Genomic DNA, 22718 nt, shown 5'->3' with positions numbered 1-22718 from the left:
AAAAAAAATGTACTAGCTATGGGACCCTACTTCACCTGTTTGCCTCAGTTTCCTCAACTGTAAAATGAGGATAACAACAGCAACCACCTCACAGGGTTGTTGTGAGGATCAAATGAAATAATCATTACAAAGCACTTAGACAGTGTCAGGCACATGGCAAGCCCTATAGAAATGTTTGCTGCTGCTGCTGCTGCTCCTGCTACTACAGCTGCATAAAAACATGCTAACTACTCTTCCTCATAAGATCTCCTGTTCTTAAAACTGAGAGAATGTTGAGAACCATTCTGCTTTGCTTAGGTGAACAAAAAGAAATGCTGTTCTGAACTGAATAAACATTCTTTCCTTCTGAGAAGAGGAAAACAGAAAACCTTGAAAATAAATGCTCTCCAACCCACTAGGCAGAAGTGAAAGCCAGCAGTATGGTTTTAATGCAAGGACCCTTGTGTGAGAGATATAATAATGGGGTTCATAGTCAGAGTGCTACGCATTTGCTAAGTAACCCAGCTCCATATAGGAGATAGTGTTTGTAGAAAAAAATCTTTAGTTTGTTTTTGCAGAAAAAGTGAACAAAATCCCTAATCGATGATACATTGCTGATGCTCAGAATACTATCCCACCAAGTCTAGAGTATTAGGAAACTGCTGTAAGCAAACAGAACAGGTGGTTTTCACTGAGGACTTAGCAGTAAATCCTTGTTTCTGCTGTGAGTACCTGTTTCACAGCACTCCAGTGCTTTCTAAATCAAAAGCTATCCTTTACAAAATTACTGATGGAATCTAAGTTTGGAAGGCCTTAGAAATCACTTAATTCATCTATTACTCTCATTTTACAGAGGAGAAAACTGAGAACGGTTAAGTGACTTGCTTAAAATACTGTAGCTAAGTAATGGGGTCCTTCTCACTAGAGGTCTTAAGCAAAGGCTTAATGAACTTAGGTGTGCTATTATGGGGATTCTTGTGCAGGTTCAGGTTGGACCAGCTGAACTGCTAAGTTTCCTTCCAACTCTGTATAGCAGAAGGAACTTCCAATAAACTGAGTCTATGACTCAGGAGAACTAAGTCTGAATCCTGGCCTATTATCACTCAGTATCTATGTGAACTGATCAAGTCATTTAACTTTTCTGTGCTTCAATTCCCCTATCAATAAAATAAGTTATGACAACACTTAAAAGAAAAGATGATACATACCTGCTTCCTCTAGGTACCGAGAGGACAATTGGCATAATGGTGCAAACAATGCCAGATACAGTGACTTAAAACAAAGTCACGGCCCCATTCAATTCAACATTCTTCATAAAGTCTATTTCAAATTTTGTATTTCTCCTATAGCTTGATATACTTTGAAGACCAAGAACATTGTTTGTTGTGTTTTCTAAATAAGACTAAATTTATTCAATATCCTAGGAAAAGTTTTGATTATAAGTATATGAACAGTATAAAAAGTACAAAACAGATTGGAAGGTTTCTAATACATTAATACAAAGTGCATGACTACATACATTACATCCTATAGGCAAAGGAATAGGTGGAGGAGGGTGAAGATGACTGTGGTTGAGGTTCAGCAATAAATAAATAAATACAGAAGTAGAGATGATCTATATTATAGTATATTCTACCATACTGCAGCCATTAAAAATGTACAAAAAAACCCATTTCAAAATAACTCAGGAAGAAAATGACAATGGCTAGGACTCATGCATGCACTTCAAATACTGTAACTCCACACAGATAATCTATCCACTTTGTCATACAGTAATGTGCATGGAGAGTATGAAGTATGTATACTTTTCTCCAAAAGGAGGAGTGTATTGACTAATGGTGGAAATCTAAAAAACTATAGGGGGCCTGTAAAAATGGCTCACTCCTCATTCTTATGTCGTTTACACTATCAAACTTACAAAATCCAGTCTTAAAAATAAGCACCACATCATGGTACAAGATAAACAAAACACTCCTTTATCTTCACTTTCTGCACTGATTTGGTAGAACATGGTGAATTTACCCTCAAAATTTGGAACACTCTCATAAAGAAATTTTTGTCAGTATGATGAACATGCAGTAGATTCAAACAGGAAATGTTTTTCTTGAAACCATTTTGAACTGAAGAACATCATGTGCAGCATTTATTTTATCCTTAACAATGCAATGTTTGCAAAGCTTGAATTAGAAATAAAAACCAAACCCATTTTATATCCCAACACCTTTTCCTTCCTAGTGGAAGTTAATATTAAACATTAATTAAAAAAAAAAAGACAAACTTGTAGCAGTGCACTGCAGTATATCCCAAGAGGTTAAAACAAGTTAAATGCCCACCTATGTAGGTGAAACCTTCACAAAGGTCAACTGAAATAATCCAGAGCTAAAACTGAATCATGCAGGTCTTTGATGTAGTCACTAAGCAACCTATAGACAAGAGTTATATATAATATAGAAGAAAAATGTCAATTATTTACAGATGTGAAATTCCCTAGGAAATGTGCCCAGAAGCATTAACCCTTGTGTTTTGCACAATCCTGCAGATATGCATAATTGTTTAATTAAGGTGGATCACTACTTTTAATAATCAATATATACAGTGTATTCTCTACCCATGCAGTGATGCCTCCATAGTAAGATATAGGAAGAATAAGAGCCTAGTAATTTTTCCCAAAGACTTGCTACATCTCCAGGAAGACCCTTGGCTTTATTTTTAGCAATTCCATATAAATTACTATTTTCTTCAACTACTAAGAGAGGGAGGAAGCAATACACATAAGAAGGTCTCTCTCTGTCCTAAAGTTAAAGAATGCTAACTCCTCCAAGGTAACTGCACTAGAAGGTACAGTCTGTCCTGCTTAATCGCTCAGTAGTACAGGTTTGAATCATCATAACCTTTGCAAGACTGTTGCATTTCCAAATTGTTTTCCAATGCCTCTCACTGATCTGTCACATTTGCTTTCACAAAGGAAAACAAATGTTACCACTCACTTAAAAATGCCTGATCACTGTTTTTCAATGGAGAAAGACCAAACTACATATTGTTGAATATACAAAAATTCCACTCCTGCCCTCTACACCCCCCTCAATGTTCATTAAGAAGGGATTAAAAAAAAACCTCAAAGAGCACTTTACAGCAGCATTCAGCTTTCCTATCAAATACGGAGCATCTTAAATATTATGTACAATCTTTTTAGTAAGATAGACACTGGCTTCAGAGCTTGCAGAAGTGGAAAAAAAATGAAAATAAACCATACCCACTTATAACCATTCTAGAAATTGTCTTTTGGCAGGATAGCAAGTGTCCAAGTGAAAGAAAGAGGGTCATTTTGTTGCCTTTCCTATACTAATTCTCAGTCCCCCTTTTTGAGAAACATTAGAGTCACCATTCCTCCTGATTGGAGACAGGCAAAGATTCTGGTCCCTGCTCCTCTGGTTTTTCTGCAGCTGCTTTCTTATTTCCACAACAGGGTTTGAATAGATGTGTGTCTATTAGAACTTCCCCAAAACGCCCTTTGTAGATAATTCCACAGCATACTTTCTGTCTGCAGGGGAAAAAAAACACACCCAAAATCATAATTAATCTGGGAACATATGCATACAGGACAATTTGCCAATAACTAGCACCATAAGCCCACAAGATCCCAGTCTCATTACAATTCAGGAGATTCCTTCAGCAGTATTGATCAGCTAAGTAAAGGGTTATAATAGTCCTAAATTTTTGTTTTACTTTTTTTCAAACTGAAAACCACAAAATCTCAAATTTCTATTTTACTCATGATTCCTATATAAACTTCAGCTATTAGCCAAAAGTTGCGTTGTTGCAAAAAAAAGTAGGAAACAGTGGCTTATGATACAGAACCGAGATAGATATTTCACATGGCTCTTTACCTTTTCCAGTATGTGAGATCTAAAAAGGAAAAAACTGGTGTTCTGCTAGACCCAGAGCCAATCTCCATATCTGAGCCATCATCAGACTGATTACTGTAACAAGGGGACTGAGCTGGGGAGGCACTTGAGGTGGTGCTATGAGCATCAGAATCTATAAAGAGAGGGAAAAGTGACAATTAGAGAACAGTGCCATAAACAAAGAACAAGGGTGCATAATTTCACTATAAACACTGTGAGGAAGTTGGCACGGTAACAATTTCATTACAAACAAACAGAAAAAAAATATTTCATAAGATGCTCGTAGCCAAGAAATTATCCTAACCAACACCCCATCCATTCTCACTTGTTTGCTAACACAATAAACAAACCATTGACTGTGATAAACATTTAACTTCCAAAATATCCAGGTTTGCTTTTACATTTTATCTAAGAAATCTAGAATGCTGCATTCTTTCCTCATACCTTCATCCAAGGAGCACTTTCATTTGTGCAATTCAGTCCTCTACCTCCACTAAAGATGGTTTGGCACGCTGTCCTATGAGTTCTTACATTTGAGATTCTCCAGGGAATTACACCTTCAGAAGGAAAACCCTTAGTGACCAGGATTAGGGAAGGGTACACCACTACTCTTAGTAACAAGGGTACTGAGCAGCTTGTGTAGGAGAAAGAAGTGTAGGAAAAGCCATTCTCCCCATGACCAGCTACCTAGGTTGGACTTTAGGGTGTACTGCTGTTTTATGGCAAAAGGGGAACCACAGAGATCTATCTGACTAAGCCTCAGCTTGCCACACACGAACATGGAACCTGTTGTCTTAGCTGTACTGTAAAATTAATACCTGGCTTTGCTACTTCATCTGAAATAATGTATATTAACACAAATGAGATACTAGCTTCTTTCCAAATAGAAGTATCAAAGAAGCAGGATCTGAGCTAGTGTTCTGAAAGGAAAGAAGGACACCTGTCCCAGCTACCCTTCATAATGTGGCCAGAATAATTTCTAAAATAAATCTGCTCGAAAGAGTGGAGGGTAGAGAGAGTAGGGATTGGGGATTCATGTATCTCATAGCACATATTCCAGTCACAGGCATCCTGCATTTTCCCACCTAACTGTTACTTCTAAGAAGGCCCTCAGTCACATGCAATACCCATATTTCAAAATCTGAATAGTCATCTTTCCCTTTTCTTAACTCTCAGAGCACTTAGCATAGTCTCTCTTGTATTAGTTATTTACATAAATGCTTTATTTATCTCCTACCATATTCAGCACACAGTGGGGACTGATACTTGTGAATATAAAGAATTAATACATAGGTGATAAAACACAAACTATATACAAATCAAGAATAAATGCATAGGCATCAAGTTTCATAAGTAAAATATTTTCTCTTCCATCTTTGGATACCAATAAGTTCAATAGATTACAGTAAAAGAGTAATTCATCAATTTCAAACTTACTGTGGCGTTTGAATTCCTTTTGCAATTTGTTAATCTGGTTGCTCTTTATTCTACTTCCAGAAAGAGTTTTCACTTTCTTTGGCTTTAATGTAGTCTTTAAACTGGGTCCAGCCCTTGCATCTACCACCTGAAAAGAAAATGGTCTTTTTACGAACATCTTTAAAAGGGGCTCCTTATTCTTGTAGAGTTCTGTCCCACATATTCAGGAAAGTGAGTGTAAGAACCTAAATGCATGGCTCCCAAATCTGAGTATACACCTGAGCACAAAATTAACTTTTATTGTTTATGAGCCAAGCAATGCTACCAGTCACATGATATTTCTACAAAGGACTTTCCATAGTAATTAATAAAGGTTTCTGAAGACCTAAAATCTAAACAAGTGCAAAATGAGTTTGGATAAATATGGATGATGAACAATAGGTTATTGAGAAAAGTCAGAGGTGCCTGGGTCAATGATTCCACCTTTGATGCTTACCATCTCTGTGACTTTAGAAATGCATGTTGATTGTCAACTACTATGTTGTTCTGAAGATGCTTGGTACAAATATGAGAACTGATACTCTATTGTTCTGAGCCATAATATTAATTTCTTATATTTAATATTCCCCAAACAATGACTTATTGGGAAAAAGCATTGCTTTCAAATGTCAAGTCCAATTAACCTGCCTCAAGAAAAGAGAAATTCTGAATGCCAGAATAGAGATATCATATATATGTATATGTGTGTGTGTATATTTATTTATTTATTTTAAAAACCAGCACAATTCATGTCCAATTGTGGAATAGCTAGCAAAATACAGTGACAACAATATACCATGTCTCCCCTGAGTAATTAAGGGTGATGGTGAATAGAGGCAGTAAACAAAGCTTCTCCTTATTTTAAAAGTTTTTTGTTTTTTTTTTTAACATTTTAAGACTGTTCTACAATTTATAAGAGCTATATAAGAAGGAAATAAAACAAGCTACAATAGCATCACTCTGTAGGACAGTAAAAGAATAACTTAGGAGAAGGAAAGGAACTAACATGATTCCAGTTTTTTTTTGATCCTGCTGGTAGCTTTTTCCATCTTTTCACCAGAAGTACACAGGCATTACAGATGTCTCCTGAACGAGTCTCATGCAACCTGATAATGGGGAAAAAAAGAACACTTCTTTAAGACTGTAAAAACATTTATTAAAGGACAGTCTATATGTATCCCCTTTAATTGTAACTTCAAACAATTTCTACTTTCTTTTCCCTAGAGTTTATATTTCTAGAATTCACATTTAATAAACATTTTGGAAAGCCTACAACAGATATCAACCTGTGGCCAACTACCAAGTGTAGCCCAAATCAGATTCAAATGGGACTGGGCAATGTTTAACATAATAAATAAAAACAATACAGATGTTAATTTGTGGCTTTCTAATTTAATGTGACCTGCAGGGATACATTTCTATTTCAGTCTGACACCACTGGTCTATAATATAATCTGGATTTTAGCAATTATAAAATGAAGTTTTAAAAAATAAGAAAATAATAAAAATATCACTGAGATTCAGGTAGAAAATATTCAAAACATGTCTGCTGCCAATTAATTTTACCTATGGTTTTATAAAGGATTAAAATAATTCATATATAAAATTTCACATAAGCCTAATTAAAACAAAATGATAAAAAAAAAACAGGCAGGGGCTATGAAGAGAAAATATAGAAAAAATAATGGTAAATTTACATAATCCTAGGTGAATGAACCTACTTTATTCCAACCTTTTTGAGAAACTTATTTCTGTCTCTATTTTAATGTATGCTGGTTGAGAGAGGAATGGAGAGGCAGGGAAAAGTTTATACAATGAAACAAAGAAGTGAGAGAAAAGCCACTAAGCCTGGCTCTGTTCAGGATAAACAAAAAAATCCACTAGCTCAGTGCTTCCTAAACTCATTTGGCTACTGAACACTTTAGGGGCTGGAGACACAATCCACAAGTGCTGGTCCAGGAAGAACAGAATAGCTCTGGGAAGTGGGTGATTAGGTATGGGAGAGGAACAACTGGGCAGAGAGAGAAAATCCAGGTGTTTGGTTTTTTTAAAATACAGAAAAGTTACTTTACCTAATCTGACTCCAAATTTAATAGAGAGGGGAGGCAATATTACCAGAATAAAAATCTTCTCATTGAACTCTATTAGAATGCATGAAATACAGAATACCAGGGCTCTACACCAATTTAAGAAATGCTGTTTTAGCAATTCCCAAGTTAGTCCAACTATGGCTTAAACAATAAATGGTAAATCTTATGTTAAGGAACAAATTCATGAAACTAATTACTAACATGACAGCTGGAACTATACTGTTAAAATAAATACTTAAAACTTTGAAGATCTTTGATTTCTTTGATGTCAGTACTTCTTCCACTAATGCTAATCAAACCAAACACAGAGTGTGAAACCCTCTGGCTTGTAATATCAGTCCAGGGACCAACCTTTTGATCATATGGTGAATATTTTTGGCTATCGTAGCTCATGAAAATTATGGTTTGATCCAGAAGATCTACCTATTATGGGTTGCTCCCCATCACCACATTTATGCCCCTTGCTTGTCTAGTGACCCTCATAGGTCTTCCTAAGAACCATTATCTTCTATTCACCAATCAAAGTGGAGAGCATTCACATCTCTAGGAACCCAATAACATCTTGGTGGGATTGTATTTTGTTTGTTTGGGTTAAAATCCACTGGTGACATCATTATGAAATGAGTAACCTCATATAAAGTCTATGGGCAGCGAGGTGGCTCAGTAGATAGATCGCTGGGCCTAAAGTCAGGAAAGACATCTTCAAATCTGGCCTCAGACATTTACTAGCTGTTTGACCCTAACCAAGTCATGTAACCTAGCCTACCTCAGTTTCCTCATCTGCAAAATGAGTTACAGAAGGAAATGGAAAACCACTCCTGTATTTCTGCCAAGAAAACCCCAAGTGGGGTCATGAAGAGTTGGATACAATTGGAAAACAACAAAATTCAAGCTATGCAGCATTTTTAATACCATTCTGTTACATTCAAAACCAAAACCAAAACAATAAAAGGAATATGAATTTGAATCTTACATTCTAACATTCAACACTACTTGCATGAGGGCAAGTCACCTATCCAATGATCTTGAGTATCTCTCTCAAACTCTGACAGTGAGGATTAAATGGGAGAGTAGAAAAATCCTATAGAAATGATTATTAAATGATTATTATCCATTTGAAAAAGTAGGAAGACTCTTGACACTTTAGGAGTCCAGAGCTTTAAAACCCCTTTCTACACCTTTTCAAATGGTTAATTATTTAGCACTTCTAGTGCTTACAATTTTTCAGTTCACTGCTGCGGTTTTATTGATGTATTAGAAATTTGCAAACAGTCATTCATTGTCAGATGATCTTACCCAAAGCAACTCTGGAAATCCTTCTCATAGCGTTTACTGTCAGTGAAACGAGAACTGGAGGACTTGGCTCTGCAAATACAGCAACCCTCTATACTTCTGTACATCTTTGGTTTGTGGAAACCAAACATTTTGTCTTCTTGGCAATAGCCTGTAAAGCAAACAGGAATTCACATAGCTCTGTCAAGGTATGTAAGAGGCAGATGCTCAGACGGGAAGAACAAATTAACTTGTCACTGGACTGACATATTCTCAAATATCAAAAAGCATTTAAAGTGCTTACAATGTGCTATATATTGTGCATAAAAAGGCAAAAAATGGCAAAAAGAGCCCCCCCCCAAGGGTGAGACCTACTAATAACTGTGTGTACAACACATCCTGAGTAGAAGGAAAATAACCTGAGAGGAGGGGTCAAATGGCTGGAGGGACAAAGAAGGCTTCCTGCAGCAGGTAGCATTTGAGCTAAGTTACAGAGAACCAATGGATGTCAAGAGTGGGAGGGGAGGATGGAAAGCATTCTATTCCCTGTTATAATTCTTAAACACAGATGACTCTGATGGGAATCCATTACCAGTCCAATGACAAGTCACTTGAGGATATTTAAGGTATGTCTTCATTACTTCACTTTTCCCACAAACAAAGGCAGAGTAGGTGTCACATAAAAGGACAAAAGATTTTTTAACAAAATGACGATACACAAAACCATAGGGTTAAAGCTGGAAGGTACCTTAGCGTTTATCTAGTTTAATCCTTGTATTTTATACATATCAGAATGCTGACCCATTGAAGTAAGTGACTTGCTCACAAAGTGATAGGTATATTAAGTACTTAGCCTGGATTCAACCCAGATGTTTTGATTCTGAATCTCCCATTCTTCTGGATGAATATGTCCTAAAAAACTTGAATTAGAGTCAAAAGCAAAGTAACCTTTAAAATAGGCCTAGATATCTTTTTAATAGCAACTTACAATAATGAGCTCATTCTTAATAGTTTTCAGATACTGCCTATTATAACCATTATTAGAGATTGGGTATTTTTCTCTACAGCAAGGTAGACTCTAGATCAATATACCGATGTGCATTCTGGGAAAATTTAAGTGATTTTAAAAATGATAAATGGGAAATTCTAAGCTGGCAAGTTCTTCACTGAATTGAAAGGATTGAAGAGTTTGTAAAGATTAAGAAAAACCCAGGTTTAAGTTTTACTCATGTTAAACCAAATAAAGAATTAGAACAATCCACCATTCATCTGTTCCTCACGCATTCTATGTTTGTGTGACTATTTCACAAATTTATTTCAGAGGAAACAAATTTATAGGCAAGGAAAAACAAAAGCACCGAGTAGGTAAAAAGCAAAGAAATCAGAATAACTAGAAGGCCAGTTCAATCAAAATATAGGGCTGGTGAAGATTAAGGATAAAGACTATTCAGGAGCTATGATGGAGTCAAAATGTGGAAAGATTTAAATTCCAGACTACTCTATAAGCAATGGGGACCAGTGGAAGTTTTCTGAACTGGGGTATAGAACTGTGAATTAGTATAATTATTTTGGCAAATGTATAAATAAAGGATTGGTAAGAAAAAAGTGCTGGCTCAGAACTAAAAGGGACTTAAAAGTCTAATTAATCCAGAATCCTAACTTTATGGAAGAATAACTTGTCCAAGGTCATGTAAGTAATAAATGGCAGTGCAGAGATTAGAAATCATTTCCTTTGACTCTAAATCCTGCATTTTTTCCTCTTGAACCTGGCTATGTCTCAGAGTGGGAGAATTAGGGTGGGGGAAGTGTGAACGAAAACAACATACTTCTGGTTAAGATGGCAAGGTGAAAAGTCATTGGAGTGCAACTCCCCCAAGAAAAGATCTAAAAGGAACATCAAATTGAATAATGATCAAGAAATCCAAAGAGAAACAGTAGTTAGTGCCTTCAGTCAGATTGGAACTGAACAAAAATCCTGTAGGCAATGGGAGAAAGCACTGCAGGAAAGCCTTCCAGGTGCTCTGATCTGAGATGATGCAGGGGAGCTAGAAACAAACCAAAGTTCTGAGTGTGGATACACATCAAAGCTAGTGGCAGGGTGTAACCACAGCACAAAGTCCCAAACCAGGAACTGATGCTGTAGACATGAGTAAACTGAAGATACCAAACAAAACGAAGAATTACTACTGGTCTAGAGAAGCACAAACAAAGGTAAACCCAGTAGAATAATTCTACATCAACTAAAAAAAAAGCCACAAGGGGGGGGAGGGGAAGAGCGAGAGCTAGAGCGAGAGCGAGATTTGGCCATGAGGAATACAAGAATGGATGGAAGATTTATAGGGGAATTCTATCAAATATTAGAGAGTGGGGGCAACTAGGTGGCACAGTGGATAAAATAATAAAAAAAAATATTAGAGAGCAATTCTAATTATTATGTAAAACTGCAAAAATAAGAAAAGAAATGTTCCTATTAAATTCCTTCCATGTTACGAAATGGTCATAATATGTAAACCATGGAGTACTGAAATAGAGGAAAAAAACCAATGATTAATATCCCTAATTCACATCTGATGAAAATATCTTAAGTTGAACTATTAGCAAAGAAGCTACAACAACATATCACAAAGAATATACATTATGACCAGGTTGGATTTATACCAGGAATGCAGGATTGTATTAAAAAAGTGAACAGCAAGCAAAGTTGAGGATATAAAATAAACTCACACAAACCATTTGCATTTCTGTATATTACCAACTAAACCCAGCAGGAAGAGACAGAGACAAGAATATGAATACAACCACAAAACCGTTTACAGACGGAAAAACAGACTTGAATAATTGGAGAAATATTAGCTGCTTGTGGATAGATTGAGCCAATATAATAAAAATAATAATATGACCTAAATTAATTTCTTTATTATTTATACCAAACTTACCAAGAAGATTATTTTACAGAGCTAGCAAAAAACAGTAAGAAAATTCATCAAGAAAAACAAAAGGTTGGGGCAGCTAGGTAGCGCAGTGGATAGAGCACGGGCCCTGGAGTCAGGAGTACCTGGGTTCAAATCGGGCCTCAGACACTTAACACTTACTAGCTGTGTGACCCTGGGCAAGTCACTTAACCCCAATTGCCTCACTAAAAACAAAACAAAACAAAAAACAAAAGGTTGAGATGTGTAAGTGAAATAATGAAAAAAACAAAAGTGCAAAGGAAGGGAACCTGGCATTATCAGATTTCAAACTATACTACAAGAGCTAAATCAACGGAATATATTAGCTACATATCATACAGAAGTAAACAAACCTAGCAACCTACTGATAAACTCCCAAGAACCGAGCTAAAGGTAAAAACTCACTATTTGACAATGACTGCTTGGAAAACTGTTCAACAATATGATCGAAATATGGTTTAGACCTATAGTCCACACCACGTACCAAATAAGCTCCAAATGGACACATGAGCTGGATATCATAAACATCATAATATCATCTCACAAACACCAACAAATTGGAGGGAGAAGTATGGATCTAGGGCTAACATAAAAGTTCATGACAAAAAACAAACAAAAAACAGAATCATTAAAGATAAAATAGCCAGTTTTAATTAACAAGCTTTGCACAAATTCAGTGCAGCTATACTGCAGCTATAATTAGAAGAAAAACAGTTAAATATGAACAAAAAAGGGGGCAGCTAGGTGGCGCAGTGGATAGAGCACCAGCCCTGGATTCAGGAGTACCTGAGTTCAAATCTGACCTCAGATACTTGACACTTACTAGCTGTCTGACCCTGGGCAAGTCACTTAACCCTCACTGCCCTGCAAAAAAAAATAAAAATAAAAATTTATGGGATAGCAAGTTATAAGAAATGATAAAAAAGAAGGTTTCAAAGAATCTGGAGAAAACATGAATTGAGAGAGAAACTGAGCAGAGACAGGAGAACAATTTATAATATAACAGCACTGTAAATACAACCAACTTTGATTAACTCTGATTAATACAATGACTAAACATGATTCCTGAAGATCCATGACGACGTATGCTATTCATACTCAGCTCCAGACAAAAAAAGTGATGGATGAACTCAGGGTACAATGCAGACATTTGTTTTTGCTTAACTGTGCAGAGTCATCATAAGATTTGTTTGTGGTTTTTTCCCCCTTTTGTTTGATGGGGAAGAGAGAAAAGGGAAATGGAGAGAAAATTTGTTTTTATTAAAAAATAGAATGATCTCTCCCTTTCCTGCTATTATTTGATTTAATTTTAGAAATGCTAGCAATAGTGATAAGAGAAGTAAAATCACAAAGATGGGCAAACAAAAAGCTATTTCTATTTGGGAACCTTATGATTTACTTAGAAAAACCTAGGAAATCAGACAAGAAACTAATTTAGACAATTAAGAGCTTCAGAAATGTTGCAAGCTACAAAATAAAACAATCAACATCATATCTATATGAAGCAACAAATTTCAGGAGGCAATAATAGAAAAACAAGTCTCAGGGGGGCAGCTAGGTGGCACAGTGCATAAAGCACCAGCCCTGGATCCAGGAGGACCTGAGTTCAAATCAGGCCTCAGACACTTGACACTTACTAGCTGTGTTACCCTGGGCAAGTCACTTAACCTTCATTGTACTGCCCCCCCCCCAAAAAAAAAAGAAAAAGAAAAGGAAGTCTCATTTTAAATATCTACAAAATGCATTAAACATTTGGGAACCAATCTACCAAAGAACATTTGTACAATTACAAAATGTTCCAAATTTTAAAAAATATAAATAGCTGGAAAAATATTCAGTGTTCATGGATTGGCATGCCAATATAGTAACAGTGACAATGCTAAAAGTTATTTAAAAGATTTAGTGCTATACCAATAAAACTACCAAAGGAATACTTAATAGTGACAAAATAAGAAAATTAATTTAGAAGAGCAAAAGACCTAGCCCATCAATGGAAATGATGAAAAAAGGAATTATATACAAGATAAACAATAGAATAGATAAGACTAAAAGTCACTGTATTCCTGCCAATTTTTATTTTATTGGTTTGGTTTGGTCTACCCATGAGTATTTCTCCAACTATTATGTTTATAGTTGTCCTAATATTGAAGCAGTCCTGCATTTCTGGTTTAAATCTATCCTGGTCACAGTGTAGGATCTTCATAATATGTTGGTGCAATCTCCTTCCTAATATTTTAATTTATTTTATTTTTCGGTGGGGCAATGAGGGTTAAGTGACTTGCCCAGCGTCACATAGCTAGTGTCAAGTGTCTGAGGCTGGATTTGAACTCAGGTCCTCCTGAATCCAGGGCCAGTGCTTTATCCACTCTTAGTATTTTATTTAATTTGAAACTCTGCCCCCAAAGTTAGTCAACTGTACATACTATTTGGCCCAGCAATATCACTACGAGGCTCATATCCTAAAGAAATCAAAATAAAGGGAGGAAAGACTCACACAATACAAAAATATAGCAGTTTTGTTGTTGTTATAGCAGAATCCTGGAAACTAAGGTACTACCCATCAATTGGGAAATGAGTAAATAAATTATAAATTTTAGACACACTGCACACAATTCTCCTTTACAGCATCCTTTAACTGGGGATAACCTTTTCTTTCCTAAACCTAGGCAAAGAGCTTTCCTGTGCAAATAGGATACTTTTAATAGTAGCTATGTTAATTTCTTTCCTGTCACAAAAATTCTTGTCTACCAGAGATGAACAAAGTATGTAGGTGGGGTGGGGTGGGGTATGGGATGGAGCTGAGGGCAGAGTGGAGAAGAGATGAGACAGTTTCAAACAGTATTCTACCCCCATGGCTATTCTCTTTCCAGAGTATAGAGGGAGACAGTCAAATAGAAATGATTATATACAGATTATAAACAATCCTAAGTGAGCAACCTGCTACTTAACCAACCTATTCTATTTCTTCTGAGCATATAATTTCCTTACTTGAAAAGGAGGTGGGACTCTCTATAGACAATGCACATGGGTTTCATGTTGGGGATCCTGAGAGATTACCTACCAGCATTTTCATAAGATACATTGAATCCTAGTATATAAATAAATGCTTGATCTCTGGATAAAAGTCCAGAACACAAATTGTTTCTGAAATCAGGTCTTTTTATTCTTCTGTCTGGTATGAACCTGGAGACTGTCATTTTAAATATATTTTCTTGTAGTTTTTGATTCAATTCTCATGGGCATTACCTTCCAGTCTAGCTGTGTTTCAAAAGAAAGAAGCTAGTGCCATCTGCTTCCTAACTGATGAATGGTAACAGATGATGCTCCTATACAATCCCATCAGTGTGTGAGAGAAAGAACAGGAAAGTTATACCTTCTTTTCAAGTCCTGTCAAGTAGCGCCTTCTATGTGCTATGTACACTGTGCTAAGTGCTGGAGAGAACAAGAAAGGTAAAAACAGTGCCTGTTTTCAAAGAGATTACACTCTAAGGGGAGAGAGAACATGTAAACAATTATGCACAAATAGACAGGATAAACTGGGAGCAGTCTCAGAGCAAAAGCACTAAGATTAAGGAGGACAGGGAAAGGTTTCTTGCAGAGGTGGGACTTCAGCTGATGCAGAGATGCCAAGAGGTGGAGAATTACAAGCATGGAGGACAGCCAGTCACTGCATCAAAGAAAAGGGGAATGAAGGTACAAGACTGTAATGCTTATGAAAGGCTTTAATAGTCAAACAGAAGATTTTACATTGGATCCTGGATTTATATTTGGACTCAGGGAGCAACTGGAAGAAAAAACTTAGGAAGCATTTTTTTAAACAATCATCACCCCAATGCTATTAACTACTGTTAGAGTCTTTGGTGCCAAAAAACATTTTATAGATTGTATATAATAAACAAGATAGACCATAGCATAAATGCCAGTTCAGGACAAACATGTACCTTACCCCCATGACCCCTGCCCCACCATCAACATTTATACAGCAGTAAAGCCTTTTACATTATATTTCATTTGATCCTTATAACCCTGTAAAATAGGTGATATTAAGATATAAAACTTTATTTCCTGTCTGGAGTCAATAACCAATTTAAAGTTCATTGCTATAGCTAATACTTAAAGCACATGGGATTGCTGAAGGGTAAACTGAAAATCAGAGATAAAACAGAGAAAAAACTAATTAAAAAATGTAATGTTTAAAAATAAACAATTACTGATTTTGTTTTTTATTTTCAGGTAATAAGTTAGAGCTGTGATTTCATAAGTATAGGGAAATTCCCTGGGGAGGAAACTTCTTCAGCTTTGGAGTTGCCTTAGACAACTTAGTTGCATGGAGAATTGAAGTGACTTACCCAGGGCCACCCAGCAGTATGCACTTGAATTCAGGCCTAGCAATCTCAGTTATGGACCACATAGGAATCTCCATAAAATTAGGAAGGTGGCTTAAGCATTATTTTAAATATAAATTCTATAAGCTATAAAGAATGACATAGTGAGATAAAGAAAAAGAATTAACTGCATATCAACAACACAAAAACCCAAAATGTGAATACATGGAGAGTAAACCAAAGAGGAAAGATCTAAATCTGGACTACATTGAATCTGTTTAAGACCAATGGTTTAAAGTAGGCTTTTTTCTTAATCAAGAAACTTTTGGGCATAGGGCATTAAAGAATAAATGTACTAAATTTCCTACAAAGGAGTTTTTTAAAAACAAACTTTCCCTAAGTTAACAACACAGTAACATTAATGCTGAGATGTAGCACCTAGATGGTACAGTGGATCAAGTGTGGCCTCAGACACACTCACTATGTGACACTGGGTAAGTCATTTAATCACTGCCTGCCTCGATTTTCCTCAATTGTAAAATGGGGACAATAATAGAACCCACCACTTCCCAGGGCTGTTGTGATGACTAAATGAGGTAATATTTGTAAAGTACTTAGCTCAAGGCCTGGCACATAGTAAGTGCTTAAAAATGCCTGTCTCCTATGCCCAGAACTTTACTATTACTTTTGTTAAGAGTACTGAGGATTTCATTATTCCTTCACCTATCAGAGTACTTTTACACTCCAGTTTAACATTTAGGAAAACAATCTCTATAGCCTGTGGCAATGGGAGAAGGGGAGAAACCTACTTCATTTCTCAAATTATATCTAACACCTCCCCCCCCACTCTCTTCCAGCTCTTCCAATGCCTAAGATTTCATTATTAAGAGAAATCTATCCCTTCAGTCACAAGGTATTTAGGCATTCCAGAGTTGCCATTTTAAAAGCAAATATTTCTGAAGTTGGTACCAAATCTCAAGAGACAGATAGTGGGAAAGAAGAGGCAAACAACACCAAGAAAGCACAAAGGAGATGAAGAGTTATCAGAACCTATTATTACAATTCTACTGGAATCCACTTAGTCACTGTGGTCTTGGATCCAGAAGTTGGAGAAAATCTTTTTATGTTGTATTCCAATTGCAAACAAACTTTCTTATCATTAAAATTCTCTGAAGCTCTAAGGTGGGACCCTATGAGCCACCAGAAAACCCAAATACCCATTCATTACTTGTGCCTTAAAGTATGAGCCACTCCTAGAAGCAAAGACCCCCAAAAAGAGTTTCAAAAGCATGAAACATCCCTTCTTTAAGGTCTCATTGTTAGAATCCTTTCCTCACACAGGACATCTGTAATGATTGGAATGACGCCACCTGCTGGAGACTTATTGTAGAAAAGCTCCGCGATGAAGTTTAGGTCTTTGAGGGCAAGACCAGGAGTCTTTTCTTTGGCGTCAGGAAGTGATGTCTGCTTGTGGGAGGAAGAAGGGAGGAACCTAGTGCTATGACTGGGTCTCTTTCCTTGGGACTCTGGTGGAGAGTGGAGCTAGAAATGTGCTCTCCCTTTAATAGCTAGATGAATGTAGGCCTTTCTCTCTCTCTCTACCAAATTCTTATTCTCCTTAATAAATGCTTAAAAGCCTAACTCTTGCTAAAGCTTATAATTTATTGGCAACCACTCATTGGATATTTTAGACAGACTAGCTAGAATTTTAGCCTTTAACACATCCCACCTTATCTGGCATTAGACTGTATACCACCTCTGTATGGTTATATTTTACCTCTTGAGGGTTTCTAATTTCCTTCAAAGATCAATTGAAATGCACCTCCTTTAGAGACATAATAGGTAGTTAATAAAAGCTTGATTCATTTTTCTCATGCTGAGACCTAAAATGGTCAGGATGGAGAGTTACTATTATTTACACATGTGCTTTTTGTTTTCTAAGTATTTTTGGAAGCACCCACCCCAGATACTGGATAAAAAAGCTAATAAGCAATTCAGTACTAACATACATATAAAACATTCTGAACTGGCAGGCCCACCACCACCTCAGTCTCCAGGTTTCCTCCAGGTTCTGGATGATGCTCTAATGCTTTCCCAGTCACCAATGGAGTGAAACTGGACTGGGTGCTTTTTCCCATGCATGATGTTTTCATGATATTAGTTAGACACCTTCAATGAGGATGAAAATGGCATCAAGGTCAGCTACTATACTTACAGTAAACTCAGAATCTCACGTTTCCTCATCAATCAACTAAGGACAATAATAACTGTATGTAGTACCTTATTTCACAGGGTTATTGCAATGTTAATAAGTATGTATATATGCTATAATCAAAGCTAGATGTTAACAAATTCAACAGTTATATGAGGCGCCCTACATGAAGTACTGCAGAAAAAGATGGGGGAAAAAGCAGCAAGTCCCAGTTCTTAGGGAATTTACAAATGGGGAAGGCATAGAGTTTGTCAGGTGTCAATAAGAAACTAATAATACAAGTTATAAAATTAAAAGAATACAGGAAAAAAGACATCAAAATAGGTTAGGTAAGAGACAGGGGAGTGGAGGGGATCACATGATCACCTTGAGGGTATTGGTATAGAGATGAATGATAGTAAAAAAAATTAGGTCAGAGAACTTGGAAGTCTAAAGGCAGAGTAAGGGAGGGGGAAGGGTAGTCTCTTCCAGGCATATGCGAAGCAAAGTTATTAAACTAAGGAATGGCTAATAGTCCAGTTGCCAGGAGAATATGTGCAAGGGGATACTGAAATAAGGTCAGAAAAACAATCAGCAGTCAGATGGTCAAAGTTTTTGAAAGCCAAGAAATAAGGAGTTAATTACTGCAGCAGAGGTGAAATGTAAGGAACAAAAAAGCTCAGTTAAGAATAATGACTATGTTCTGGGGTGGAGCCAAGATGGCATTGGAAAGACAGTGAGCTTTCGAACTCATGACACAATCGCTCCAAAAAACATCCAAGTAACTCCATAGGAAAATGCCTGGGGCAGCAAAACTCACAGAAGAATGTGCTGAAATCATCTTCTAACCAGGAACGGCATGGAAGGTCAGAAGGAGGGAGCTGCTGTGCTGATACAGGAGTCCAGCCCAACCCCACAGTCACCCTGACACAGATCCAGTCCCAGGAAGGCCTCACCAGAGAAGGAGACCCCCAGAGCTTCTGAATCAGCTAAAGCACCAGTGTCATCTGGAACTAGGCTCACAGTCTGGTGAGAGGGCTGAGCCCTGGGTAGGGGGGAGACTACAGGGCTCTCTGCTGGTGCTGAGGCAGAACTTGGGTTTTTCACCCTGTTGGGAACCAGGAGGTAGGCCTGAGTAGCAGTTGCCTGGGTGTGGAAGGGACACAGGCTCGTTGGAGCTAACAGCCACAACACTCAAAGCTGGCCGATTAGCCCACAACACTCAAAGCTGGCTGATTAGCAAGTTGGTCTGGGTTCATCTATGGACCAGGGAATAGGCCAGGCTAGTGAAGAACCTGATCATCCTTAAATCATACCACCTGGGACTTCTTAAGGTTGGGAAACTGCAGCCTGGAAACAGTGCCTCACTTTAAGGAGCTAAAAGTCAAGTAAAAGAAAGGCAAGATGAGCAGACAGAGAAAGGTGAGGACCATAGAAAGTTGCTTCAGTAACAAGGAAGACCAAGGGGCACCCTCAGAGGAAGATGTCAACATCAGGACCCCTATATCTAAAGCTTCCAAGAAAAATATGAATTGGTCTCAGGCCAGAGGTGCTCAAAAAGGACTTTGAAGATAAAGTTAGAGAGGTAGAGGAAAAAATGGAAAGAGAAATGAGGGTGATGTAGGAAAGACATGAGAAAAAAGTCAACAGCTTAAAAAGCCAAATGGAAAAGCTCTCTGATAAAAATAATTGCTTAAGAATGAGGACTGAACAAATGGAAGCCAGTGACTTTATGAGAAACCAAGACACAATAAAGCAAATCCAAATGAATAAAAAAATTGAGGGCAATGTGAAATATCTTCTGGGAAAAACTGCTGACCTGGCAAATAAGTCCAGGAGACATAATTTGAAAATTATTGGTCTACCTGAAAACCATGATCAATTAAAGAGCTTAGACATCATCTTCCAAGATATTCTCAGGGAAAATTGCCCTGAAATTCTAGAAGTAGAAGCTAAAATAGAAAATGAAAGAATTCACTGATCACCTCCAGAAAGAGATCCCAAAAGGAAAACTCCTAGGAATATTATAGCCAAATTCCAGAGCTCTCAGGTCAAGGAGAAAATATTGCAAGCTGCCAAAAAGAAAGAATTCAAGTACTGTGGAACCCCATTCAGTATAGCACAAGATCTAGCAGCTTCTCCATTAAAGGACCGGAGGGTATGGAATATGATATTCCAGAGGGCAAAGGAATTGGGATTACAACCAAGAATCACCTACCCAGCAAAACCCAGCATAATCTTTCAGAGGAAAAAATGGGACTTTAATGAAAAAGACTTTCAGATATTTGTGATGAAAAGACCTGAACTGAATGGCAAATTTGTCTTTCAAATACAAAACCCTAGAGTACAATAAAAAATTGGAGTTGGGGGACATACCTGGGGTCTTGTGTCTGAGGCCGGGTTTTGGCTGGGATCCCCCGGGTCCAGGGGTGGTGCTTTGTCCACTGTGTCACCTAGTTGCCCCATGATGACATCCTTAGGGTTAAATTGAGGGGTGAGGGGAATGCACTGGGGGAGGGGGAAGGGCAGAGGTGAAATCCTACATGAAAGAAACAGGAAAAAGGCTTATGGAGTGGGCGAAGAGATGGGGGAGGGGCAGGGCAGTAAATGAATTTTACTCTCATCAGAATTGGCTCAAAGACTTCAATTTCATTAGAATTGGCTCAAGGAGGGAATACTGTACACACTCAATCGGGTGGAGTATTCTCTCTAACCCTGCAGGAAAATAGGAGGGGAAGGGGATAAAGAGAGAGGAGCAAAAGAAGGAAGGGCAGAGTGGGCGAGGGGACAGACAGAAGCAAATCCTTTAGAAGAGTGATAGGATGAAAGAAGATGGATAATAGAATAAATATCATGGGGAAGGGAATAGGATGGAAGGGAAACAGTTAACAATAGTAATCATGAAAAAGAGAAAAGGGGGAAAATTGTACAAAAAAATATTTATAGCAACTCTTTGTGAAGACTAAGAATTGAGAATCAAGGGGATACCCATCAATTGAGGAATGACATGCTGCGCTATATGATTGTGGTGGAATGGTCTTGTGCTATAGGAAATGACAAACAGGATGATCCCAGAAAAACCTGGAAAGACTCTTATGAACTGATATATAGTGAAGTGAGCAGAGCTGGGAGGACATTGTGCATAGTGACAGCAGTATTGTTCAATGAGCAAATGTGAATGATTTAACTACTCTCAGCAATGCAATGATCCAAGACAATCCCAAGGAACTAATGAGGAAGCTTACTATTCACACCCATAGAAAAAACTGATAAAAAGAACACTTGTGGATTGTACATATATAACCTGGTTGTGATCTTGTGGAGGTGGGGAGGAAAGGGAGGGAGGGAGAAAAATTTGGAACTCTAAATTTTATGAAAATGAATGTTGAAAACTACCCTTACATGTAACTGGAAAAAATAAAATAAATGTTTGTTGCTTAAAAAAAAAAAAGACTAAGTGACTATGGGGGCAGCTCAGTGGTGCAGTGGATAAAGCACAGCCCTGGATTCAGGAAGACCTGAATTTAAATCTGGCCTCAAACACTTCACACTTACTAGCTGTGTGACCCTGGGCAAGTCACTTACCCCCATTGCCCTGAAAAAGGAAAACAAAAAAAGAATAAGTGACCACACTAAGAAAGTAGCAGGGACAGCAGAAAGAAGGTGAATGTCTGATTATGTTTTCATTTCTCTTCAGACTCCTTTCTTTCCAGTCTTTGTCCAACACATGCTTCAACATGGGTATTTGGGGTCAAGAGAACCTGGATTCAAAACCTGCCTCTGCTTTTCTGGGCCTCAATATCCTCATCTATAAAATGGGTTGGACTAGATTGAGCTATAAAATCCTTTCCAGTTCTAGAGCTATGACCCTGTGGGCCTTGGATATCACAAACTCTTAAAAAAATGATTTGTAATGTTCAAGAGAATATCAAGAAAGAGGCCATGAACCTGAAGTTGGGTAAATTCCTTTCTGACCAGTGACTGACTAAAACCCTTTCCTATGCATCTTTTCTTTAACGATTCTTTGCATTCTCCCTGCCCCCCCATTTTTTTCATTTAATTTTTCTATTTGAACTTAATGTTTTTATATTACCTTTATTTGTAAAATCTCCCTTCACCTCCCCAGCAAGACTGCCTTTGAAACAGATTTAAAAGCAAGGGGATAGGGGGAGGAGGGCAATTTAGCAGTTTAGCAAAACCAACTAATAGACCACATCTAACAACATATAGTATTACACATTCAGTCCTCTGCCTCTTCAAAGAAGAGTAGCTGCATTTGTTTTCATGAAAACAAAATTCTTGATAAACTGGAAATACCAGTTAGGCAGTCAATACACTTTTAAGTGCCTACTATGTGCCAGGCACTCCACTAATGAGGGAGACAACAAATAAGTAAAAACAAGCTATATACAAGATAAATAGCTATTTACAGGATAAATAGGAACAGAGGGAAGGCACTCAAATTAGAAGGGATTGGGAAAAGCTTCCTGTAGAAGGGGAGGAAGGGAGATATGGAAGAAGAGGTGATAATTTAATTCAATTAAGTGGAG

At 37.4% G+C, this 22718-nt stretch overlaps 1 protein-coding gene across 3 annotated transcripts in view; it reads right to left on the bottom strand.

Moving 5' to 3' along the window:
- Positions 1-1373: 1373 nt before the first annotated feature.
- The window catches only part of SINHCAF (SIN3-HDAC complex associated factor), a 34606-nt gene continuing 13261 nt past the window's right edge, over positions 1374-22718 (bottom strand). For all 3 annotated transcript variants that reach the window (XM_043967120.1, XM_043967121.1, XM_043967122.1), the window contains exons 2-6: positions 8726-8873; positions 6346-6445; positions 5322-5448; positions 3867-4017; positions 1374-3520 (exon numbers count right to left, since the gene is read on the bottom strand). In XM_043967120.1, the coding sequence (XP_043823055.1) occupies positions 3358-3520; positions 3867-4017; positions 5322-5448; positions 6346-6445; positions 8726-8853 (669 nt within the window). In that variant the 5' untranslated portion in view covers positions 8854-8873 and the 3' untranslated portion in view covers positions 1374-3357. The remainder of the gene's footprint in view (positions 3521-3866; positions 4018-5321; positions 5449-6345; positions 6446-8725; positions 8874-22718) is intronic.

This window comes from Dromiciops gliroides, chromosome 5 (assembly GCF_019393635.1).
Source record: "Dromiciops gliroides isolate mDroGli1 chromosome 5, mDroGli1.pri, whole genome shotgun sequence".
Taxonomy (NCBI): Eukaryota; Metazoa; Chordata; class Mammalia; order Microbiotheria; family Microbiotheriidae; genus Dromiciops; species Dromiciops gliroides.
Note: the sequence above shows the minus strand (reverse complement) of the source record. Positions and strands in the feature narration are given on the sequence as shown.